Raw genomic sequence first — 27498 nt, forward strand, 5'->3', positions numbered from 1 at the left:
GTGTTCACATTAAGGTCGTCTGCGGATAACTGCTGTCCCGGAGCTGCTCAACGTATAAGAGTGCCACCTGCATGGCCGCCACGCTTAACTTGTCAGAAGAGATCTCATTTTGCTAACTCCCTGACCTCCACATCATCCACAGAAACGCCCTTGATGTTGACCAAATGATTTAGTAACCACTCCTCCTTCACAGCTCCGCTCTCACAGATGCAACACTTTGTCTTCCCCTGGGCACATTCGAAAGAACTCTGCACTCTATATTTGAGACTGGAGTTTGAGGCAAAATAACTAATCAAGAGCACATGAAAGTATACTAATAACAGTCTGAGGCACTCTCAGGTCCTTGGGTATGGTTATAATCTGGGCCATTTTCCTTCTTTTTATCACCCTCTTGATCTAATATTGATTAAAAGATAACAGCGCTTAATGAAGATTTGCATTCTCTGTTAGCAGGTAGATCTTTTTTAGAAAAAATATTCTTGTTGCACAGAAGACCAGAGATGACCTCATTGCACATGAAATAAATGAGCACATTTTGCTTCTTTTTACTCAGTAAATATGTTGCACTTATTGCATTTTGCTCACTCGCTCTGAGACCAATTCATACATCAGCTTGTTAACTATAACACTGAAACACATGCAGGTAACAAGCGAATGCATTCACCGTATCTCAGCCAATCAGTACGCTTGTCAGAGCATCAGGTCATTTGAAACAATTTCAGAAAAAGAAGTAAAGAAAATACAGAAAGGTTTTATTGAAAATAAAGAAATGACATCCATTATCCTAATTGTTTGTCCTTTCAAGAGAGTCACATGCTGGAGCCTATCCCAGCTGTAATTGGGCAAGAAGTGGGGTACACCCTGGACAGGTCAACAGTCTATTACAGGGCTGACAGAGAGTAACAACCACTGACACCCTCTCTCACACCTAGGGGCAATTTAGCCCCCAATTAACCTGACATGCAGGTCTTTTTACGGTGGCTAGAGTACCTGAACCAAACCCACACAGTCACAGGGAGAACATATAAACACGACACAGAAAGGCAAGTCCTTCTTGCTGTGAAGAGACAGTCCTGAATTCACCACACACCACTGTGCCGCCCCTTAAAAAGAAAAGTCTCTGAAGTGTTTTTACTCTCAAACAAGGCATGCTAGGAAGTCAGCTAGTTTTGTTTTTGAAATATTCATTTAGTATCGTGATTGAACTCTGAGAAGCTTGTTCATTCAACTCATTATTTCCAGGGGAAATACTTAAAGTCACAACAATTCATGGTTGAGGGCAGTGAAAACTAAAAATAGAAAATGTAGCCTGTAAAAACTTACTTATTCATGTTAAGTTGATTAGAAAGGATTATTAATTTCCATTAAGTTTTTATCACATCACTGTGATTATGACAATAAGCACCTTCAACATGTCAACCAGTGATCATTTATGAAACAGTTCTCTTCAACTTGACGTAACTAGTTATAGTTCAATCAATGCAAACATGTAGTTCATCACAGATAATATTTTCTGACGTAGTTGTGAGAGTTTGGAACTGTAAACAGTGGCACTGTGCGTGAACGGAGGTGCAGCTGTGCACAGTGATGTACAGAATTCATGGGATCTAAGAGAGATTATCACTTGTGCAAAAGTGCATAGATAGGTGTAGAAATAGTGAGGTAACAAATGAGTGGTTACAATCAATGTCCTACTTTCTTCAGTTTGACCACTGAGATATGTTAATTTATGGCTGTTCCATAAAAATACCACTTATCACCACAGTCCCCCGGTGACCCATTGTTACGACTCACACTGTGTCTCTGAGTGCCTGCTGTCTAACGTTCTATTCCCTGATCACAGTACTACATAATGATTGCAGCATTATACAGTATGCATCTGAGTGCTGGGTCCACCCAGAGAAATAGACCTGGGTCGCATGACTATCCAGATAGAGCCCTTTCTAATTTCCCCTGAGGGTTAACAAATGAGAGGCTCGATTATGGAACAAACTGCACGCCACTGACACTATGATGCATATTGTTTTGAATGAAAATATATCCAGAAGCATTTTATTTCATAAACATGTAGCCCTATTTATCTCATCTCCTCATTAGTACTGACTTCTTAAAGGCACATTACAACTGCAACTTGGATTTGATTTCAAGTTGTGCTTCCCCAATGCTCGACCAGCTGTGTAGAATGCAGCTATGATACAGCGTAACGTAACACACGTCCTGACACGACATGCCAATACCATTTGCTGCTACAGTGTATTTTACAATATTGACAATACTAATGATTATCCATACCTGCAGTAGGGGTCCTTAGGCAAGTTGCTTTGGATAAAAATACTAAATCTAAATCTAATAATTGGAACAAGAGCTTATTCAACTACATTAACACATCATGTCATTAGACAAACAAAATGTAAATATAAAATAACAATTATTATTATTATTATATAAGAATATGAAATCAGCAAATTTAGTTACGACAGCTGCTGCTGCTGCTAAGAAGCTAATAGATTCAGAGACTCCAGGCTCCATTACTCTTTCAATGCAGTCTCCATCCACTGTAGCCAAAGTAACAACCGCAGCAGACATCTGCAAACTATTAAGCAGTTGAATGTCCATTGGAAACAAGTACTCACCTGTTCTCCTGCAGTTTGTCTGCATAGGCTGTCGAAACGCAGCTTTTTCTACTGCTCTATCTCTGCCACACACCATTAAGAACACTCCATGTGCTGATTAGCTATAATTACGTACCCCAACCCACATTCTTCTTTCCCCATTTACTGAGCCAGGCCTGTACTGTATAAAGCTCTCTGAGGTTGTCTGAGCACAATTAATAGATCAACCACAGGTTTGATAAATCGAATCATTGAGCCATTTGTTTCAGGTTAAAGATCAAATAAAGTGATCAGGTTAAACTTAACTGTTCATTTGGCTGCTCATATTTCAGATGATTATTGTACATTCATATTTCCCTCTCTCATTTCTACCTTGCTGTCTCTGCCCCTTCTTTAATGTCGATAAGAAAAGCGTAAAAAGGTCATGGATCAAACCTTAGTGCTAATGCCTTTAGCTCTGATGACAGCAGATGAAGTGGACGAACGTCTCGTCAGATCTTTACAATGCATATGGTCCTGGGGGAATCGCTAACTATAAGAGTAAGATTCAGTCCTCTGGGCCAAATCCAACAAACATTGCTTAAAAACTAAGGAAAGCTCAGAAGATGCATTACCCCAGGAGGCTGCCTCAGGAGCTTGTTAGATAAGATAAAAGTTTAATCATTTCAAATAGATAGCAAAAGATATCAGATGAGGCACACAGACATTAGTGTATTAAAGTGATCCGATTAACACCTTTTTGGTAAATTATATCAAGATTTTGATCTTTTCATATCACATCCTTTAACCCCTTTGCACTCTGAGTGTGTCAGAAGGGCCCTGTTCGATTGCTGATAAGGCTTACGAATATTATCTTTTCTTTTTTTGTTTCCCACACAGGTTCCTATGTGTAACTCTATCATGGACCACATCATCTGCTGCCTGCTGGTCCTCGGAGCCACAGTGATGATCACCCATGCATGCCCCAAGTACTGTGTATGCCAGAATCTGTCTGAGTCCCTGGGGACATTGTGTCCTTCCAAAGGCCTTCTATTTGTGCCCCCCGACATTGACCGCAGCACAGTAGAGCTCCGGTTGGGAGGCAACTACATCCTCCGAATCACCCAACAGGACTTTGCCAATATGTCTGACCTGGTGGACCTGACCCTGTCGAGAAACACCATCAGCTACATTCAGCCCTTTTCTTTTGGTGATCTGGAAACACTGCGATCACTTCATCTGGACAACAACCGCTTAACAGAGCTAGGCCCTGATGACTTGCGAGGCTTGGTCAACCTGCAGCATCTCATTGTTAACAACAACCAACTAGGACGCATCCACGACAAGGCTTTTGAAGACCTAGCTCCTGCCTTGGAGGACCTGGATCTCTCCTACAACAACCTGTTGTCTCTGCCCTGGGACTCAGTCCGCCAGATGATTAACCTGCATCAGCTAAGTCTGGACCACAACCTATTAGACTTCATTCCAGAGGGAACCTTTACTGACCTGGAAAGGCTTGCAAGACTGGATTTGACCTCAAACCGCTTGCAGAAGCTACCGCCAGACCCCATATTTGCCCGTGCCCAAGACTCGATCATTCCAACTACACCCTATGCTCCACAGCTGTCCCTAAGCTTAGGCGGGAACCCTTTGCACTGCAACTGTGAGATGCTGTGGCTGCGGAGGCTTGAGAGAGACGATGAGCTGGAGACCTGTGCCTCACCTCCTGCTCTGAAGGGTCGTTACTTTTGGAATGTAAAGGAGGAGGAGTTTGTGTGCCAACCACCTCTCATTACCCAGCACACCCACAGGATGCTGGTTTTGGAAGGTCAGACAGCCAGCCTAAGGTGCGAAGCTACTGGAGACCCTCCTCCCACTATTCACTGGATCTCCCCAGATGATCGCCTGCTGGGCAACTCCTCTCGAACCTCAGTGTACAGCAATGGAACCCTGAGCATCACCATCACCACGTCCAAGGACTATGGCACCTTCACCTGCATAGCTGCTAATGTGGCTGGGGAGTCCACTGCTTCAGTGGAGGTTTCCATTGTCCAACTTCCCCACATCAGCAACGGCACTGGGCAACCAGCACAGCCTAAGTCGCGCCTCTCTGATATCACAGGCACCACCAGGATAAGCAAGGGGGCTCCCAAGAGCCAACCAGAGAGGGCTGTGTCTGTCTCCGAGGTAACAGCTGTTTCAGCGCTGGTCAAGTGGACAGTAAACAAGTCGGCTCCCAAGGTGAAGATGTACCAGCTCCAGTACAACTGCTCCAATGACGAGGTTCTAATCTACAGGTAAACTCTTGCATATTTTATTAGGAATCCTAAACAAAATCCCCAAATTATGTGGAATATGTTCATGTGCAAAAAACGCAGTAGATAATTGGATGATTGATGACTGAGTTTAAATTTGTTCTGCAGTTTTATGTCTTCTTTTAATTGGGTTAGGGTTTTTAATTTTGAAAAAACTATGGTAAACCCACTGTGACAAATGTTGGTAATTATTGTGCAAACTCAAAGGTAGGATTCAGAGGCACAGGAGGTAAAAACAAAAGGAGCCAGTTTACATGTTGGCTGATTAACCTGTTGCCAAACTTGTTTGTTTGGAATCAAGGATGGCTTAGTGGTCAGCTTGGAGAATTTGGGCCAAAAAACAGCATGCAAACAGGGGGCAGGAACACAAAAACACAACAGTTCATTTTCATTTTCAACAGGGCGCAGGAAATGAAGTTAAAATCAAGCATGCGCATGTGTTTCTTATATTATGAAATGTAAAGGGTTTGCCAGGAGGAATGGTTACATACAACAGGCATGCAAGCAGATACTGATAAAGACTCCTAGAACCAGCAGGCCTGGAGCATATTATGACAAAGCTGCCCAGTGTCTACAACCCCACCCTGCAAGAGCAGTTGAGTTCACAATTATTATGTGTTTTCAGTGTTTTCCAGAAAGTGAAAAATCGTTTTACTCAGCTTTAATGATCTAAGGCGGTGTAGTTGTATTTGTCCTGTATTAAAGTAAAAATACTTAATGTTGGCTCGTAGCCGTCTGAAACAGCTGTCCATTTCATTTCAAAGTACAGCAGCTCTGTACATTTTGGAACTATCATAAGTGTGGCATCAATACTCGTGCAGCATTAAGTACATGCACATTACTGAAACATGCAGAGGGAACAGAATGCATCTGAATGAGAAGCTCGGCAACAAAGTAAATATGCCAAATGTTGTTATGGAGAAGCATCTCTATATAGATACGAATATATATTTAGTTTAAACGCTGAATGATTCCTATTTACAGAATGCTGTGTTTACAGAATGACAATATGTAGCAAGACTTCCTAATGGATTCGGTGTATGGCAGGGTTTTTATATTTTACACTCGGCACGCCTAAGAGATCCATCAATCCTCAACATGTCTGTCCTGTCCATCAAACTGTTTAACAGCAGAGAAAACAACTCTTTTCCCTTCCTCGACACCTTTTCATCATCTGATGATGCCTCTCTCGATAAACACAGCGTTGTGCTGGGCTTGGTTCGTTCATGCTCAGCAGTCCAGAACCAGAGTAATTTCTTAGCTCTGCTGACAGGCGTCCCTGTCAGTCCTGCAGCATTTGATGTGGATGAAACAGTATTACATTGTTTTGTACCATCACAGCTTCCAAAAACAAATGCAAAACCATCTGGAAGAAAAATCCAATTACTTAATGCCAGTTACTCTACTTAGAGCTGTATCCCCATGGCTGGGACCACCCTTTTCTTGCAATATTTGCTTTCATTATAAAACAGATTTTCTTTCTTTTTCCACTCTGATAGGAAGTGTAGGAAGAGTGTTTTTCATTCCGCTATGTAATTATACAGTACAATTCTAACACCAACTGGTGCAATTAATTCTACTCTGCATTAATATTTTTTTGTTTACTTGCATAAAACATTTTCATTTGAAATTTATGAACATTTTGACTCTAAATATGCAGAAATGACTAATTTTATGTAAATATTCAAGCAACATATGTACCAAGCTATGCAAGCTCTTAAAGAAATGACAGCAGCTGTAAAATCATGTCCTTGGGGCCTCATTTATAAACACACCATACTGTACATGCAAATAAGGATTTGCAGAGTGTGCTACTTTATGCATAAAACTTGCAATGTATTAAAATCAAGCTGAATTGACGACGTCTGCGCCTTCCTATTCTGTACGGTAGAGTAAATGAGACTCAGGTGGCAAAGCCATGAAATAAATTAAAACGTTCCGCTAACATCACTTCTTTATGCTCCATGTGAAGCCACATCAACTTGTAATAATAAGCTCCCAGAGGAACATCCACTCTTTCCACTCTGTATATGTGGCTACAGTCTTAACTCCATCTAGTGTGTCCCATTATTTTAACCCGGCTGGGGAGTTTATAGTTTTTGGACTCTGTAGGCTCTGGGGGCTCAGGCCCCTGCACGTTCTCCAAATTAATCAAAGGTGTCCCTCTCAACATTAATTAACCCTCCGAGGCTAATGTCTCTCCAATTACTGATGCCTCAACTCTTTCTAAATAAACACATGCATGCGTACGTTAGCATTTTCTTCTCAGATCTATTTGTTTGTTTGTTCGTTTGTTTGTTACGAGACCAAAAATAAGCAGGTAAAGTGCAATTTTCAACAAATTTCATCAATTTTCCACACCAAAACAAATGTGCAAATGTTTAATGTCCGCGTTTGTAGCTCCCAAAGCTTTGTATATACTGTAGGTCTATATCTGTCACTGTGGAAGAATTGGTGCCACAGAAGTAAAATCCTAATTAGCCTAATTCTTAGGACACTTTTTCATAACAATCTGAGAACTCACATCAAAATCAGTGGACAGAGACGCACAAAGCCTGTCTACTGGAATCGTCTCTTTGCTAAGAGACACATCAAACCTCCTGACAATGGCACATATTGATGCGACATCCTGGAGGAGTTGGACTGTCTGTTCAACCTCTGTAGGGTCCAGGTATCACCTCATCCTACCAGTAGAGACACGGACCCAAGTCAAATGCACAACTGTCAGAAAAGATGAGGATTGGCCTCCACCTGTAAAGTCATTCTCCTTTGGTGATTGTCTCATTGTTCCCCCTCTAGTTCACCTGTTGTTGATTTCATTAACACTAAAGCAGCTAAAACTGTTTAACAACCCCCTCTGCTACTTACCTGACCTCATTAATATCCCAGAAGTTTAACTGACTTGACGCCTTATTCTGATTAAAAAGTGTTCCTTTAATTCTTTTGAGCAGCGTACATTAGTGGCATTGGTGGAAGTAGCATGTTCTTCTTGTAGCCCTATATAGTGTCTACATAGTGTCTCGGTGGGAGGACAGGGTAAACCATAAATATTCACTTTTCTTTTTGCCAGAACCTTGTTTCAGCTGAAACAGTCTTGCAGGAGCCAAAAAAAAAGTTGCATATGCATTAGCCGTGGCATCCTTCCAATAAGCTTATGCAATGTCACTACATTTATTTCCTCCCACCCACAGCTGCATTCATTTGAGCCTGATTAATTCTGGCATCTTGCATTATTCGTACCATTGATATCACAGAAAAATTAGCAATGGCAATACAGAATGGGGAAAACATTTATGGAAGCAGCAACTCTGAAGATCAAAGCTTAACTGTAGCTGGACGCGATCAAGAAGTGTCTGCACAGATGATTTGGCTGGGTTGGAGCTGTGACAGTAAAAAAGCAGAAACCTCAAACTGAACCTTGCTGAGCCTGACAATCAGCTGGAGATGTCTTGAATTTGAATATAAGACAGACATGAGCTGAACCAACAATCCTTGATGCCAACCCTGAGAACTTGCACAATCGAGGGAGATGTCAGCAAAAGCTGCGCCTAATCTAGAGGGATTAAAACAGAGCTCTCATGCCGCCACAGGGATACGATTCTCTACCTTAATAAGGACAGCCCCCATGCTGTGCACTGTAGTGAAAGGAGCCGGGAACGTTTCATAGATTGATTTATAAAAGCTTCGGAATTCAGAAAAGTTGAGAAAATTATGTAAAACTCTGTGAAAGATTCTGAAAAGAATGGAGGTTTGGAGAGAGATAGGCCTGCAGCTGCTCGGAGTCACGCAACTTAATCATTGTGCACAAGAGGTAGAAGTTGTCAGCTGTTTCCTCTTCAGACACTGGAGCAGCAAGACAATGTTATCACTGCTCTAGTTTCCAATGATTGACACATTGTTACTTAAACCAAAGGTTTTATGTAGGGTGGGTGAATGTGGAGGCCTGAGGGCTCCGAGAACTTATTCAAAACCAGAGCAGACTTTTAAAAATGTGCCTCAAAATTGTCTTTTTTTTTTATTATTCTTAGAAAGTGTTCTATTCTGAGATGCTCCAAAGTTTAGGACTGTGGTGTGATCACAGACGAGAGAGGTGTCAGAAAATGGAATGCATTTGATAGACAGATAATGAAGTGGAAGGCAAAGGTAGGGAAGCTGGCACCGGTCAGAGACGTTGTTCTTTTTCTGTGCTGTTAACTTAAAATCACAAGTTGATTATCTCGTTATCGGGGCTTTGTTTTCTCTGGATAACGAGCTCTCTAGATGAGTACCTGGTTCATCTGATCACACCTGTCTCATACTTCAAAGCCTGTGTTAATGGAAGATCTGCTTTTGCCATGATTCAACAGTGAAGATCTTTGATCTTCCACATGACTGAGTTGATGTTACAACAGTGGTTAAGTTCTTAGGTTAGTGAACGTAAACAGTCCCTTACTCACTTCCCCTCTCTGCCCACCTTCAGCTGTACACTGTTCTGCGGTGCTGAAAGAGCAGCAGGGACATCACTTTTCTTATTCTAGGGCTTAGCTGCTGCCTTGGTTTGTTATACTTCATTAATAATCATTTGTGGAATGGAAATTCCTACTAGAGCTGAAAACATTAACAGGCTGCAACCAGAGGTGATAGGTGTAATAATTGCAAACTGGTGCACAAAATAACTCATGAAACAGCCGCTGACTAACACTTCAATTTGTGACTTTGAAATAGCTGCAGGAAAAAAAGGAAGCTATGCATGGTCATTCCCAGCTTTGGTACAAAGGTCATCAGAATAACAGCTTAAGTTAAATCAACCCACCCGGGGTATCCACATGAGCATCCACTAAAGACGTGCCATACCTGGATCCATTCAGGACAGAAAACAATGGTAAACCCAAGTGCACATCTGTCCAAGAAGACAATGGGGAACAGGTGCATCAATGCTCCTGAATTGAGTGCATCTGAATAAACCAAGATAAACCTCAGATCAGCTGACCTCATGGGCAGAGCTGCCAAGAACAAAAACCTACTATGTTTTATAGTGTTTTATTCTTTTATTCTTTATATATGTTTATATATATATAGGTTTTATTCTACAATGGTAACGTTAAGAACAGGTTTATTTTACAAACAGAGACTCATAAATGAGGGAGGTAAATCGAACCAGGGATGCCACGGCACAGATTTGGATTATGATGGGGACAGAGCAGGTAGATTTAAGAGACAGGAGGAAAGAGTGAGGAACTGTGGGTAATGTAGTCTCCTGAAGCAAAATGGCGGAGATCAGGTTGGCGTTTTTCTCGTGGCCTCAGAATGCATCACAATAATTAGCCACGACGTTCAAAGCAAAACAAACAGGAAACAGAAGGAGAGATGTGAAAAAGCTCAGTGATCACTGGCAATAAACAAACACTCACTGCTGAGACAGCAGGAAAAAACCTAGCAGGGCAAGAGGTCAAATGTCAGGAGCCAGTTTGAGCTTGGTTTTCAAAGGGAATCCAAAATCCAAAGTCTAAAGAGAGAGAGCAGGGGTCTGTACACAAGAAGGCAAACAGCAACAGTCTATCAGACAGGAGTTAGTCAGAGGCAAGGTCCAGATACAAGCAGTCAAAACCACAGCATGAAACAAGGTGATGAAATGCTGGAGAGAAGAAACAAGTCTGTCAGTCTGGCAGGAGAGAAGTCAACACGATGCCCCTGAAATAGTTTGGCTGGAACACAGGAGGAACTGATCAGGATGATGAGGTGAAGCTGGAAGCAGGAGGGACAGGTGAGAAACAGAAGGAGTTACCAAAATAAGAGCAGACGACAGGAAGCAGGACCAGGATCAAGACATAAAGTAACTTTTAAAAGCAACTACATTGTTTCTGTCCATGGTGGCATTCATATTGACACTCTCTAGCTTTCTACCCTTCCCCGAAGTCTCCCATCCTGCTAGTGTGTCTGATTGCCACATGACTACAAAACCCTCCCCTCCTCCCTCCTGGAGCCATTGCTGCATGGCAATTTTTTTAATACTTTGAATATGACATAAATAACTTCAAACTAAACTTATAAACCACTGCAGTAACTGATGATCAAATGAGAAATACGGCACCTTAGATATTATTTGAAACTATGGGATTCACAGGAGGCTCAGTTATTAGACTCGGTCATGCTTGTTGCTATGGAAACCCAAGTGTTCGCTGATTCCCATCGTATGTGCCGCAGTCTTCAGTTAACTAAGTAAAAGGTTTTCAGGTTCACTGTGAACTCTGATTCTTTTTGGTTTTACCAGAGGTGATGCCTCTTGTAGTGATAGCGCAAAGGGAAAATATTTACACTGAATATTAAGTTTAGCTCTTTGAAAGTAGTAGCAAAACACTGGAGGCAGATGAGAAGTCTAGACATAGATAAATGTAAAGTTTGGCTAAATAGTTATCACATAAAACACTGAACTGGGGCTGTGAACTCAGAATGAAAGTTGCTAATTAAATGATATCTTAACATAGTACATATGAAAGATCTGTAAAACTGTAAAATAACATTAGTTAACAGCTGTTGTGTAACGTCACTCTGCAGCAGATATGAGCATGGCAGCTGTACTGGAGCTCCATCACTTGTTTACTTTCATATCCCTGTTGTACAGCTGCCCCATCACTTGTTATCCACAGAGGTCTCTGCAGATGATGGAACCAAGGTTCATGCCTTGGTCATCTCAGTGGTAGCTACCTGTATAGTGGTGCACGTCTTAGTACCAGAGTCAGTAGTAGTAGATTTAATGCCAAGTAAAGTAAAGTATAGTATAGTTCTAGTACACAAAAAACAACAAACTGCTGTTTATTCATCACAACAATGTAAATGCCAAGCTGTCTATGTAGATATGTTTAGATCTCCAGGAGCAAAGTGATGAGGCAAAGTATCATGTGTGAATACCCCTTTATATGATGGCTAGAAGTTTACAGGTTTTCAAAAAGTTTTCCAAGTTTTCTTAGTCATAGAATAAAAATTGCACATATTGCATGCAGCAGGCCATTCAAAATAAAAAGCACTAATGATTGTTGTTTTTTAATGAACACATGTTTATTGTTGACCTTGACAAGCAATGTAAACTGTCTTTGTAGACCATTTGAGAATATTCTGCACATTTCTAGACGTAATTCCAACAGGATTTTTCCAGTGCAGTAAAAGAACAAACTGAAGAGACGTTTTGGTCTTTTTGGCTTCTGAGAGTGTGAGCAGTAAACACGTCCATTTGCCTTTATGAAGAAGATCTGAGACTTCACTGTTGGGAAGTAACTACATCTACTTAAGAACAAATTTAAGAGGAGTGTACTGGCAGCCTGGTGCTATGTACACAGACTGCAACGTCCCCGGTTACGTCTCACTGGGGACCTTTGTTGCATGTCACATCCTCTCCCCCTCTCTCTCTTTCCTGTCTAACTTCTACTGTCAAACTGTCAAATAAAGGCTCAAAATGCTCAAACACAACCTTAAGAAAAGAAAAGAATGTAAAATACTTTAACTTCTGTATACATTACAGACCATTTTCGTTCCCAGAACACCAGTCTTTTGGTGTCTTTTGCATCAATATGAGACACAGAGACAGTGATCAACTACAATAATCAGCCAGACGTGTCAAATGTTGGAATATTCAGACGAGGATAAATCCACCACTGTGCAAATGTTCTAAAACATCCAGATGAAGTATCAAAGGTGCAACAGCAGAATCTTCCTCTTCACATCCATTCATGAAAAATGCTAATGCTATGTAAATAGCTTTCGCAAAGAGCTCCTAGAGGGCAGAGCGGGGGATTTACAACTCTCAGTGAAGAAAATGTTACAGATGAGTTTAAAATACACTCCAACTCCTCAGTTTCCCTCAGGTCTTCAAACATTTTTAACCTCTTTGTGCTCATTGTTTAGGTTTTACAGCCCTTATCTCACCTGTAATTAATCCCATTTCTAACAGTTCTGTCGCCCAGGACATGCCCTTAGTTAAAGGTTTGTAAAGAACAAAACAGGACATATTAAAGAAAACAAATACAAAAACAATCGATGCTATACTAGGACCAGTCAGACAGTATGATGGGCAGACCACAGAGAGCCAAGCCCACCCATCCTCTTTCCGCTTTTTGGCTATTTGTGCCACTCTCAGAGTAAGAATGAGTATTTAAAGTGTAACATTTGTTGGTTTTTTGGAGTTATGATAAAAACTATAAACATTTCCCTCCACGTCAGCTGTTGTGTCGTGATTCTCTTTAATGAGGTTCTTGCCATGCATCAAGGCTCCCTGCTCTTTTACACCAGCATCTCCGTGTCTATCTGTTGTATCAAGCAGAGTTTGTAACACCAACTACAGGCTTAAAGAGAAACAGTGTTTAGCACTACTGTCTCTTCTTAACGCGCCCATTGCAGTTAGATGGAGAGGATGCTTTATTGCAACCAGCAGATTTTTTTTAAATCATACAGCAGAGCGAGGAGTAGCCTGAGAGAAGCCATTAGAGATTTTGCTTATACAAGCATAATCAGTTTTTCCAGTGTTTGGGCTGAATCAATGGGGCGAGAGATTGTTTCTGCAGGTGCAAAGAAGACCTGTAGAAGAAGGAGGAACATCAAGTGTAATGGTTGTGGGCAAAGGTGCAGCCTGGAGGGAATATTTTTATATATATATTTTGTCAGCTATTTATTTCAACTGAGAAAGATATGTGGAATATTAAAAGTACAACTGACAAATCTCTAGCAACATTTAAACAAGTCTTAGCCATGAGCCCATTTCCTCCTCCATCTCCTCTCCCATTCTCCTTTTCTCCCTCCCCGGCTTACACTCTGATTAATGCTATGGCCTCACGCCATCGTTGGGAACTGAGCAGGCCACTCGACAAATTGCATTTTGCAGCCCGGAGAAAAAAACTTTTATCTGCCACTGATAAGCATGGGCATAGGTTTCTCTGGACTTTATTCCTGTGAATTAAAATGAATTAGCCAGTTCATGCAGGCAACCTGAAATCAATTAGACCCAGACGCAGGAGCAAGCAGTGCACAGCCAAAGCATCACTAGGCTACAGAATTTTGCTCCCAATTCCAGGAAGCCAATTATAATAGTGTAATGAACTGAAGCTCAAGTTGTTGGAAAAGTGGAATTTTTTTTATTGGAAGCTGCTCTTTTTTTGTTTTGTTTTTTTGAGCTGTGGTGACTAATTGGGATGAGGCAAACACAGAGATTGTGATGTCTGATCTTTGTTGCGTGTCAGTAAAATGTCCTTTTCATGCAGAATGTGACAGAAATTGGCGAACATACAAATAAGGCTTCCAAAAAGTGCAGATCACACATCAAACACTTGGAAAGTTTCAGCAACATCTAAAGTCAGAAAGTCATGTCACCCAAAAACAATGACACAAATGTCTATCTGAAGAATGTTAGGGAGCTTTCCTTTGCAAAATATACGCTCCTATTTTAACCTTGCTGCTTTGTTGACCCATTCAACCTCACCCTGGCTTTTGTCTGCATTTGGTCAGTCATTACTAATACACCACAGTCACATACTCATCAGCTTGTTTATGCACATATACAGTAGGTCACAAACTATAGAAGTGGACTAAATTGTTGGTACCCTGCTTCTGAGTTTCTGAGTCTGTTTTAACAATAAACTGACCTGAGTTAAAATGCTGGGACCCTTAACCTAAACTTATTTTGTTTCTAAGCCATTTCTGTAACTCCCAGTCTGCACCTGTCAACTGGTGAGCAAGCTGCTCGAGCTGTCTTAAGTTTAAAGGGTGCCTCAAAACATAACTAAGTCTCCTTCATGTAAAACAGTAGGTACAGTGTTCTGTACTTTGTATGCTTCATTTTTTCATTTTTCCTCTTGTGGCTACATCTAGGGAAGTTCTGTATACCTTAGATTTCTAAATAATATGTGTAACTGTAGTCACAGGAACATCAAGCTGCTGAGAGAAGGTCTTATAGCCTTTACCTTTAACATGTTTGTCTATTTGTCTATATTTGTCTGTTGTATTTCTTTTTCTAATCTCCTGAGCCAACTCTCAGGGGCTGTACAGAGTGTAGGACCTCTGCACCTAACAGTCAAAGCCCAAATGGCTGCACATTAATTATGACTTCCTCTCCTATGCCCACAAGGGTAGAATGTATTGAACACCTTTCCTAATTAGGTCTGTCATGCATAAACATTTGTGATGAATAGTCTCATGTGGTGAAAGTTTTAGTTTGAAATGGTTCCTTTATTTATATATAGCTGAGTTAGAATAACACACTCAGTGAAAAAATAACTAATGAAAATAAATAGCCCTATAAAATATGTTTCAAATAGTATGTTTAAAATATAAAACTGACATTATACTTTATAATGAACAGTTCATAATCAAGCGGTAGATTGATTTGATAGATTGTCTGTAAAACAAATTTGACTGCAGGGGAGACAGTGGGTCCAGAAGTAACATCACTTAAACAGCAGGTGTGAGCATACCTGCAGAAATACACACTCCAGTCCTCTGCTGCAGGCTGCTGAAGTTTACATCTCCGTGGTAGTTGCTGAAGCAGTATAGAACATTTTTTCCCCACAGCCACACACACATATATCTGTGCATACAGGCCTCCACAGTTCTCCAGAGCTGAACACTCCTGACACACTCCCCTTGTGTTGTTGTTCCTACCACAAAACACCTGAAAGTTCCCACTGGGCCGCCGCTATCCTGGATTGGCCCGTTTCACTTTTCAGTCCTTCTTGCCTTTCCTGGCTGTTCTACTCATTTATTTACCACTGCTCCTGAGCTCCAATATCAAATGGACCCACTCCAAACACCACAGAGATTTAGCTGTAGAGAGAAACTCCAGGGAATGCAAATACTCTTCATGAAAAAACATCTAAGTTTTTAAAAGCGTCTTAATTGTTTCTCCTGTCTTTGTTAAGGATGATCCCGGCCTCCAGCAAAGCTTTCTTGGTGACCAATCTGGTGTCGGGGACTCGCTACGATCTGTGTGTGCTAGCTGCCTGGGATGACACTGCTACTACGCTTACGGCCACCAACGTCGTGGGCTGCACACACTTCTTCACCCAGGATGACTACCCTCAGTGCCAGTCACTGCCCAGCCAGCTGCTTGGGGGCACCATGATCCTGGTGGTCGGGGGCATCATCGTGGCCACCCTCCTTGTGTTCATCGTCATCCTGATGGTACGATACAAAGCTGCAGATAATGAACCTCCTGTGGGTAAGCTGACTAGTGTCAGTGACACACACTCTCAAACCAATGGTGGTCGAATGGGGCAAAATGGACTTCTTATGCCCCAGTCTCAGCCTCAACCTCAGCTGCAGTCTGAGCCCAAGGTCAAGGCCAAAGTGACTCTGCAGGATGAAGTGGTGGAGTTCAAGTGTGGTTCCCTCCAGAGCAGCCTCACCTCTTCTTCCTCTTCCTCAGGCTCGGGCGGGGGCACTTACAGCCCAAATAGCACTCTTGCCAGCATTTGGAGGTCAGCCCAGTCCAAGCCCCGGTCCAACCTTGACCACCTCCTCGGGGCGTTCACCTCCCTTGAGCTGCGGGGAGCGCATGGCCGTGACCCAGGACCCTCCAGCAGCACCACAACAACAGCAGCAAAGCCCCACACTGACAAGGAGCCGCTGCTGGGCCGGACACTAGACTCCAGCCTTAGCCGGCTCCTCATGCTACCTCTGGACTCCAAACCAAGAAGGAGCCAGTCCTTCGACATGGGAGATGTAACAGGTGCTGGTGGCGCTCAGCTGTGCAACAAACCGCGCAGAATCAGCAGTATCTGGACTAAGAGGAGCCTATCTGTAAACGGCATGCTGCTGCAGTGTGAAGAGGAAGGTGACACGGGAGGGAGCAAGGGGACCATAGACAGCGCTGACTGGGTGATGGAGAGTACTGTCTAGGAAAGTTGGAGAACAATAACACTGTCAACCACTGCCCAAACGGATGGCCACGCCAAGACAGACCTGCTGGTCTAAAAGCCTTTTATCCTGCATGAAACACATTCGTCTCCATCCCTTCCTCTTCATCGGCCAGATTTGTGCAAGACAGCTGGGTTTTCAGAGTCATAGCCAAATACTAACTTTAGGAATAAGACCTTCAGATTGTTTTGCCTCACACTTTGTACAGAGATGAAGTAAAATGGCTGGTCACAGCTGAAGGGAAGCGACAGAATCACACTGTCAGCTACAGAAATATGACTGCTGTTACATGATACATGATACAGAAGGATGTAATGAAATTAAAGTTTTATATTTTTTATTTTACTGGTCATACAAATGATCCATTACTGGTCACTGCCTTAACACACGAGCAAGGTGTGACCAGAGGTTGCGCTATAAAGTCTTTTACTGTAAATTCATCCTCACTTCATTTAACTACTGATGCAGTTTGACCTCTGACTGAATGGTGCAGTATATATAAACAGTATATATGTAGATGTGATGCTTTGATTCCAGATTTAAGAAGATTTATTCACAAAGTTCTATGTGGAAATATTTACTTTCTATACAGAGTATATATTTGAGGGGTCACTCAATAATTCTGTACACTAATCATATGAACTTTTATGTGACTACATAGATTATAAAACCCATCATCTCTTAAACTATGGCTGTACTGTATGTGAAGAATAGTTTTTTTTGTTTTGTTTTTTTCAAAAAATGCCAAATCACTGAAGAGGAAACCGGTGCAATAGGTAAGACTTTGAAGACAAATTAAGCCTGTTTAGTTTGTGTACAGTAGATCAGTTTGGTTGAGTAGCACAATAAATGTTTCATGGGTTTTTATTGTTGTTCATTTGAAAGTTATTTGTTTTTATATGAACACCCTGTTTTGTTACAGCACCCAAATAATGCCACAAACACAGTTAACTACACGTTCAGGGCAGTGATGGATGCTATGACAAAATCATGTGGAAATTCAGAGGATAATTCTGGTTTATTACAACTTGACTATTTTTTACATCTCTATAACATCACTGTACGTCAACTATACATCACTAGAAAATAGCCCAACTGAACAATAGACATGAGTAGGAGCCAATCTGTCTTGAACCATTGGTGGTGGCTTTTTTGCCACTGATAAAAAGAATTGTGCCCTTGTATCACTTTGGGACCCAGACAATAGTAACACCACAGCGTTGCCAAGTCAACACTAGGTCTTGATGTCATCTTGGTGTGTTACAGCCAATAGATACAATCACTCCAGATTATTTTAACCAAAACTTTACCCATAGCATCAACAACCACTACATGTTATGGTTTGCTCTGTTTACTATGTTTCTTTCAGAACCAAGTTATATTAAACCAGAATTTCACTTTCGAGAACTATTCATTTTGGTGGGGAAGTTGATGAAGTTTATTGTTCAGTATGTTATAATAAAAATACAGGTCAGGTAAATATGGCTCTCATTTTGTCCACGAGTTAGAAGCTACTTAAACTAAACATCAATATTTGTGGTCACTTAGAAATGTCCTTGTTTTCCATGGAAACATACGTTTTCAGCCTTACATTACTGAACAAGCAGCGTGGGATTTGAACACAGTAATAATGTTTGCTGATGACGGGCCTCTGTACATTTATGTAGATTGTCCATTTATAAAACAGAAACTAGCTAACATGAACTATGTCTGCACCATATTCCTGATCAATTTGATACTATACATTTTTTCAAAAGTAAGGACATTTCTAAATCACCCCAAACGTTTGGGCAGCATTGTACATCATTCACAAATTCACACAGTTTATCTGGAGATAGTACTTTGAGTCTTTTAGTATATCAGTAGTGTCAGTGTTGGTCTTTTCAAATGGTCGCATTTTGGAAATTCAACTACGTTCTCCTCATACACTGGCCAGTACTTATAGGGTTAAATGATGGGTTCATAAGTAAAACTAATAATGAACCACTTTAATGACAATGTTTTGTCCCAAGAGCGTCTATAAAACAACATTAATTGGTTTGCATGTTTCTGCCTAACTAACCATGAGACAGTTTAGTCCAGTGTGTACACTCATGCCGTCATTACTCATGTGTTGTTTGAATGACTTTTTGTGGTATTGCTGATATGCCTGCGTGTGTACAGTGTCTCTGTATATTGATTTTTTGTACCATAATCCAGTTTAAATATGTGTTGCAGTTGTTGTTACAGTGCAACTGTGCACAATTTCTACCTGGACTTGTAAAAGATTTTTGTGTGGTCAATTTTGTTGTTTTTGCTACCAAGATAAAAACGAAAAATCTCCAGAGCTCTGGTTTCTTTATTGTAGTTCTTTTTGTATAGACTGGAAATCATACAAACTGCATCTGTCATTATTGTGAAGGATTGAATATGCTTCCTGTGGCAGACAACACCCGAGCTCAGGTGAGTGTACAAAAACTGTAAGACATTTGTTTTTTCATTACAGCCTTACCCCATCGTTTTCATCTATTCACTGCACTTCACACTGTGACGACCAGAGGTGGTAGGTAACTAAGTAGAGTTTTGAGGTATTTGTACTTTAACTGGACTAGTTTTGTTTTATGTTTTTACTCCACTACAGTCATTTTAGATTCTAATAAAAATCATTATATATTAATAAAATACTGGTATTTCATTCTATAAGGTGGTTTAAAATCAACTCCACCTTCACTGGCTGTTGTTTTTTTATTCCATAGTCTGTAGGTAACAACACATTTTAATCAGAATCTTCTCCTTTGGGAATTTGCCAAACTAATCTGAACTAAACTTCTACATTTATATTATCAACACCGTCAAATTCTACATTGTTTAAAATAAACTATTTCCTAAGCAGAATACTTTTATATTTGAAATTTAAGTATCATTCAAAGCATGTACTCTTACTTGAGAAGAAAAATTAAAGGGTAGTTCGACTTGTACTGGAGTATTTTTCTTAGCTAGTGCTTGCAATTTTACATAAATATGAAGTTTGTGTACACCTCTGGTGGTCAGTTTTTTGGATGAATGAGAATCAGTGGGTGGCAGGGTAGTGTGGTGATTAGCACTCAGCAGGGTGCCTTTCTGTGTGCTTTGCATGTGTGAGGCTTCCTCCCACATATGACACGCATGTTAGGTCTCTGTAACCTGCATCTCGCCCGATGACAGCTGGGATGAACAAGTGGACAAGCGGGATTTCCAGACGGCTCCACATCCAGTTTGGAGTTGAAAGAAACCAGCTGAGGTGGTTCAGACCTAAGTGTCTTCCACTGTGGATTTTCTGAGCATGTCCAACTGGTAGGAGACGCTGGGGCAGACAGTGTATATCTCATGTGAACTCAGAATGTCTCCTGATCCTCCGGGCCAAAAGCACAGCTGAGGAGAAGACCACCATGACCCAACTCTAGAAAAATGAAAAATAATGAATGAATGAATGGATGACACTGTCAACCTCTAACTTTACATGGACATTATGCAGTTTTCAATTTGATGTTGCATTTAGCTACGTTGTACCTGCTGATTGCTGATGCATGGTACTTGAATGAGAGTGTTAAATAGGAAGAGGTTTTTGTTTTTTGTGCTTAAATCTTCTAATCACTTGATTTACTGACACATTTACTTTAGTCAGAAGTGTGTGTTCCTACTGTAAAGTTATGTTAAAGACTCAGGCTGCAGCTTTGGCCCTAAGGGAGCTAATGTATTGTTCACCCTCCTCTCCACTCCACTGGTCCAGTTTTTGCTCTGGCACCTGTCACTTATCTTGATGAGCTGCCTCCTGGCCTGAGGCTGAGATACCCGACGTGTGTGCGCGTGTGTGTGCCTGTGTGTGTGTGTGTGCAGGTCTCCATGAAATCTAATCTGTGTCTAAGTCTATGGAACGTCCCCCTACCAGTGATGTTTGTTTCATCCAGGTATGTACAACCCCCTCCGATTTAGTTACTATAAATACTCTATTACTGCTCCAGACAACAGAGTGTTGCATTTTCCCAGTTATTATTTATTTGTAGGATATAATTATTGTATAGATATCTATTATTTTTAACAAGGATCTTGCATTTGGGTCGAATAGTAGGATGTAAGTTACATAAATATCAGATCAAACTTGTTATCACCAGATTCATAATACGTTAATCTAAAGAACTTATAGATGTAGAAGACATGGTCAAAAAATACCTAATTGGGGCATTTCTAGTGAGTAACACAGCCTCTTAAATGCAGAAAAGTATTGAAAATGATCAAAATGAAAAATATGTTGTTTTGTTTTTGACAACATCTCCCAGCCCTAATCCAAGAAATGGTGTGCCTGGGACTTTATATATATATATAAATTATATTGTGCTTTTGGTTTCCATGAATCAACAGTTTCCATGGATCAATAGTGATTCATTTTGTACTGTGCTAATATTACCCAGATACCATGGCTGCTCCTATACTACCTCATCATCCAGAGTCAGTACAAATTCATGCTGTCAAACATTGTTTAACCTGATATGAAATTCTATTGGAGAAGCCAAAGTCAAATCAAGTCAAAGTTTGTTTTTTCTTTTAACATTGATACTGACGGTGAAGTTACTTAAATGGAAATCAACAAGAAAACAGATTTGGTGGTTTCAACATGACAAATCCTGCTGCACATGAAGGCCAAAACCACTTCCTTTTAATGGATCAAAAACAAACCTCTTGCGTAACCTCTACTTCTGATTCCTTTATCTTATTCCTGCTTGGCTTGTTGACATTGAGCCAGCAAGTCCCACTGTGGCAGGTAAGAGATCCAGTGTGTGTCTCTGTGCCAGAAGTGTTGAGAAGGAGATAGGCCTATAGCTTAGAGCTTCTTTCAAGCTAGATTCTAGTGTCGGGTAGAACAAACAGCACAGTGGTGATTTTGCTGCTCTGACAATTTTAGCAATGGAAGGACTAAAATGCATCATACTTTAGGTTACTTCAGGTTACTTTACTTTAGGTTGTTTGATGACCAAATACACAGTATATCTAGGAGATAAAGAAGAAGTCCAGTTATAGAAATCTGTTAGTATAATTCACCAAACAGTAGTAGTAGACCCTGCACTTGGTTAAAAAGTGTGAACAGCACCAAGTACAAAGGTAAGCCACCGCCAAAACAGACTGACCGCACATCTTGAAAATAACTTTCCCTGACATTACATGACAAACCGTCATCAGTAAAGGATGTGGGGGGTCGGTTTGGTGAACACACGCCAAGCCCCCTCCTCCTCAGCCCCAGTCCAATGGACCCCTTTATCATTTGTTAGCGGACGAGATGCAACTGTAACAAAATCAAAAGTGGTCTGTTGGACAGCTCGGAGGCACATGTATGTGTACAGGTGTTAGCAAACCAAGTGAAAACAGGGTGAAATTGACCACATAGCAGAGATAAATGCTGCACCATGCCATCTAGCTCTGAACTATGGTAGATCCATAGACAAGACTGACTGACACCCCCCTCCTGTTCTCCTTTGAAGCTAAATTAAATTATCTGTGAAATAACTTGTATTTCTCAGTCTATTTTGCAGTTGTTGTTTTTTTATTCACACTCGGCTGTTCGTGGTAAATAAACACAGGCATCAGAACCAGTCCAGTGAGAATCTGCTCCACATTCAGTCAGAACACGTTTTAAAGGTGCAGTTTTATTGTGTCTTAGAGACACGGAATGCAACAAACAAGTTGTACACTACTTGTTAATGCCGACACACTTTTTATATTGTACCTGACATGCTCCTAATAATCCCTGCATGCACCGATAGATTGTGTGCAACACATTGTTTGAATTATCATTTTATATGTTTTTCAGATTCCCATGCATGCATTAATTTCATTTCAAGTCAGTAAAACTAGATAGAGGAAAGAAAGATTTCTGATGACCTTAAAAGAAGAGGTTGAGAAAGATCATACTAGGGCAAGGAACGTACCAGTGAGGGAGGTGACAAGGAACCCCAGAAGAAACTAAAGCTGACTTTAATGAAGACAGGAAACCAGCAGGAGTCAGACAGTAATGTCATATGTCAGTTCAGGCATTTGAACAAACATCAATCCTTTGACTGGTTTGCACTCTACAAGAACACATATTTCTGTAAATAGTACAAGCAACCATTTTAATATACCTATTCTTTTTGTGACCAAATACAATATTCCTTCAGTTTGTGGTGAATGTTTGCTTTGAAAGACCAATGCTGCACTCTCATATTTACAGGTAGGTCCTGCTGCTGAATAGACTCACGTGGTTCTTGTTCATGCATCTTCACTCACAGTTAGGACCGCTGCAATCTGGGAGAAGCTGGGGACACCAGACATGGCATTAATTGGTGGGAGGATTAAACGGGTGCTTTGCATAAAAATCGGGAGCCCATGCAAATCTGCAGTGCTGGCTTTATATTTCAAAGCGTGCCAAAGTGCTTGTTGAGCCAGCTCATTCTGACATTTAATTCAATTGGTCAGAATAGAAGAGTGTAATTACTGAGGATAAAAGCAACGTGGTCACAGCTGAAACGCGCAACTGACCACCCACCAAGTCCAAATTCAATCAAAGGCTTAGCCAGAGGTGATCAGAGGCTGAAGCTCCAATCAAAGGAATCTTAATAATCGTGGCAATTTGATCAGTCACACTGAAATATGAAGCATTCACAGACATGCTCAGATGTGTGTGACTCAGCAGGGCTTCAACTGAGCAAAACGAAAAGGTAAGTAAGTAGCCTCTGAGAGACAAAGACGAACCCTAGTGTAAACCTACAGTTGGAATTTAACCCGTTCTTTAAAGACAGACTTGAAAATTATGACCTAATCTTTAAGATCAAACAAATGAATCATGTGACAGATTCCATATACTATGTGAAGGCCTGTGAGGTGTTAAGTGTTTAGTGGGGGTTTTCTCTTTCTCTCTCTCTGATGACTTTTTGATTTACTTCATATGTATTGAACACTACATGGTTTTTGGAGAATCTTTTAGCACCTAATAGTTCCTGAACCTTCAAAGAGTCTTACCACCAGCTAAAGACTTTTATCTGTGAGCGGTGTGTGTCACAGTTAGTGTCACAGAGTCTTTCACTGTTTCCTCCTGCCTTGACCACATACATCTGCAAGAGAGTATAAGTCTGCATTTAGAAGATCACTACTGCCCTAGTGTGACCAGACGTTATTACTACACAACTCTGCCTATAAACTGTGGGACTTGTAGTCCTAGTTTTGCTGTGGCACACCTTTCTGGTGAGATGTAGGGATTTGATTAACTGAAGAAACAGGAAATTAGGTGGAGCTATCCAGAAAAAACTAATTCTTTATTTCTTCTATTTTAGCTGGGGGCAAGTAAAATCTGAGCTGTCTCAATACTTTAGCACAAAATCCTCAACAAGGGAAAACTCTTAAGGAAGGCTCTGAAAAAATTAGTGACACTAATACTAAACGTAAAGCTAGCATCTTAAGTCTCAAAACACAGGATGACTTACAAACCCAGTGACTGCCCCGACGACAGATGTGATTAGGAGATAGCAGGGAGAGGACTGCAACAGATAAAAGGATATTATACATGAGGAAAGCTTGACAAATCGAAATAAGAACAATTAAAGCAACTAGTGGGGGACTCTCGATGCAAATCATGATAATGAAGTGTGTGTGTAGTGAAACCAAGAAGAATAAAAGGTACTCTTTGATATAACCACAGATCATTGTGTGTTTCTTACTTTGATATAACCACAGATCATTGTGTGTTTCTTACTTTGATATAACCACAGATCATTGTGTGTTTCTTACTTTGATATAACCACAGATCATTGTGTGTTTCTTACTTTGATATAACCACAGATCATTGTGTGTTTCTTACTTTGATATAACCACAGATCATTGTGTGTTTCTTACTTTGATATAACCACAGATCTTTGTGTGTTTCTTACTTTGATATAACCACAGATCATTGTGTGTACTTTGTGTTTGTCTAACATTTAAACACTGGTTGTCAGTTTCCAAGACTCCTCGGACCATAGAAACGTACACATAGAAGCTGAATGAGAGCTTGTGAAATGCGTCTGTGGGGCCGCCATGTTGGATCGGGACTGTCCTGTCCTGACAGCTGTTTGTGCTGGCGTTGGCTGCCCTAACAAAAGCAAGAATGACGAATAACATTCACTATGAGCATAATGAATTTGATATTTGACTAATGGCACTCAGTACTAAGTGAAGCTAGCTCTTACGTAAGAGCGTTACATTTGGTTACAAATAAGAATACAAAATATTGGCGTTTTGATTACAGAATCTGCATTTTTAATTTAACCACCGTCTATCATAAATACATGTATGGGCATTCTAACAAACCCAGCTCACCTAATAATCGGCTGTACACTCAGCGACTTATGAGGATTTTAATAGCGGATAAAACCCGGCTTCTATACACACAGACAAGCGTTGAGTGCCGAGGACTCCCTGATCCAACATGGCGGCTGAGCGGACGCAGCCTGTCAGGCGCTGTCTACGTCTATCTATGTCGAACGCGTCAGGCGGGATTCTCGCGCATGCGCGCCGGCTGCGCACTGCAGAGGAGCTGGGCAGCCGTCAGCGTCGTGCAGGAATGTGAGTCCGTCTTCTCGGTGTCTTCGTCCGTGGAGCGCCCGTCCCGTGTCTCGGCTTTGTTAGTTCACGTCATGTTTCGACATTCTGCCCACACAGCGGCACAGCTCAGGACGTAATGGCTTCACAGAGATGAAGGGCGCCGTTGAGGACGTCAGGGCATAAGTTACTCGGAACGCCATGGCCTCTTTAACCGTCTCCTCGGCGGCTCGGGGCTTCGAGAAGCACCGGAGGTCCTTCGCGCTGGTCTTCTACCGGGCTGTGAGGGACCTCAAGCCGGTCTGGATGCTGGAAGACATGCGGACTATGGAGACGTTTTACCAGGAGGAGGACGCCAGCCAGAGGATTTACACCCCGTCTGAAGCTTTGCTGTACGCTATAGTCCACGACCACCAGGCGTACGCCCAGTACCTGCTCAGCCGGTTCACCGCCGAAGCGCTAGCGAAGCCCGGGGAGCGCTTCTGTTGCTGTCAGTCCTCCGCCCCGCATTTGGTCATGGCCGTCCGCTACGACAGGCGCTACATTCTAGGTCTTCTCTTACAGGAAACCCACCGGATAGACAGCACGCCTTCCTACTCAGACCGAGCCGGGTGTTTTCACACCGACGGCAAAACCCCTTTGCATCTGGCCTGCGAGCTCCTGCGACCCGAGGCGGTCGTCATGTTGCTGGGGAACGGAGCGTCCCCGCACGCCCAGGACCACAACGGCCTGACCCCTCTGGACGTGATTCTGGAGAAACTCAGGGACGCAAAGGAGGTGAGCGGCGGGGACAGGAGGCAGTGCTTGGACAACCTGCTCATGTTCATGCCAAAGGTTCACTTTAAGCTGAAGGGAGCCCTGGGCAGGGAGCCCGATCGCTGGAGCAAGGTGCTGGGCGATGAGACGTTCAAGTACCTGGCAGGATGGAGCCCGGCGCCGCTGCTCCTCATCGCTATGCAGACGGTTCTGAAGCAGCTGAGCCCCGCAACCTTCCCGGACAGCCTGCTGGAGCTGCCCATCCCCTCCTCCCTCAAACCGCCGGGGCTGCCTGTGACCCAGCGGGACAAGCAGAGGATGGTGTAGCAGCAGTGGGACGAGATGCATGTTCAAATTCAGCAGTGCGGTGTGTGTGTGTGTGTGTGTTATGTGTGTGTGTGTGTGTGTGTGTGTGTGTGTGTGTGTGTGTGTGTGTGTGTGTGTGTGTGTGTGTGTGGTGACACTTCATTATAGGGCTGCACAAATAAACACTAACCGTCAGGGAGCATGTCAGAATCTTATCTACTGATGTGACTGCAATCACACTGTTGGCCCACTGATGTAATTATTTGACTTTGATTGACAGGAGAAGCAGTGTGCAAGGAAGAAACAGCCATAATCTTGAACTTTATACACTAACTGAGGCATTACAAATGAGTTTATTTGTCTAACCTGATTGTAAAGTGTTACCTACTAATACTACTGCTATTCATGCCACTGCGTCATCAGAGGAGTCCCTGATGGCAAATTGTAATTTATTTGGGTTGTGTATATCAGTACTGCTGTAGGGTGATCTTATAGATCGTTTGACAACAGGTGTGTGACTTGGATTATTTTTAAATAAACGGTAATCTAAATAATGATCCCACTTTGTGTTTCTTGACTTTGTTGAAGTCTAACCTCCTCATCCACCTCCTTTTTTCTGCAGGCGCTCTTCCTACAGGAGAAGTCTGTCTGAAGTGGTTGAAAGCTAATATACTAGAATGGCTCCATTAAAACTTAAGAAACCAGCATTTAAAATCTGTTTTTCATTGTTTATTCAGGGGAGAAAATGAGCTTTGAGGACATCAAGTGTTCTTTGTTAAGCTCCATTCATTGTGTCTTCAGTGGTGAAAAGTTATGCATTGCAGTTACTTGTGTACAGGACTACATTTTTCTACTTTACTTGAAAAATGTATACTCCAACTTCACATTTCCGTATTTTTTCTTCACTGCTTTTATTAGATAACTTTTAATACAAAATCTAATCAGCAGGTTTTAATGATCATCAGTGAAATGTACAAGCTCCCAGCAGTAAGTAAAGTAATTCTAATTATATGTAATTAGAATTATACATAAGAAATAATAACATTCAAAACATCTGATCATTTAAAGTGTGTATATGTTTGTTGAAATGC

General features: G+C 41.6%; 2 protein-coding genes across 2 annotated transcripts in view; both read left to right on the forward strand.

The window, feature by feature from the left end:
• lrfn2b (leucine rich repeat and fibronectin type III domain containing 2b) overlaps window positions 1–19100 on the forward strand; it is a 48081-nt gene extending 28981 nt beyond the window's left edge. The window contains exons 3-4 of the mRNA XM_026340822.1: window positions 3492–4888; window positions 15787–19100. Coding sequence (XP_026196607.1) covers window positions 3498–4888; window positions 15787–16765 — 2370 coding nt within the window. The 5' untranslated portion in view covers window positions 3492–3497 and the 3' untranslated portion in view covers window positions 16766–19100. The remainder of the gene's footprint in view (window positions 1–3491; window positions 4889–15786) is intronic.
• A 6231-nt stretch (window positions 19101–25331) lies between these two features.
• On the forward strand, window positions 25332–26964 carry zgc:112001 (uncharacterized protein LOC550384 homolog). The gene has a single exon (XM_026340783.1). The coding sequence runs from the start codon at window positions 25547–25549 to the stop codon at window positions 26426–26428; it is 882 nt and encodes a 293-aa protein (XP_026196568.1). The 5' UTR covers window positions 25332–25546; the 3' UTR covers window positions 26429–26964.
• The last annotated feature ends 534 nt before the right edge of the window (window positions 26965–27498 follow it).

Source organism: Anabas testudineus, chromosome 24 (genome assembly GCF_900324465.2).
Source record: "Anabas testudineus chromosome 24, fAnaTes1.2, whole genome shotgun sequence".
Taxonomy (NCBI): Eukaryota; Metazoa; Chordata; class Actinopteri; order Anabantiformes; family Anabantidae; genus Anabas; species Anabas testudineus.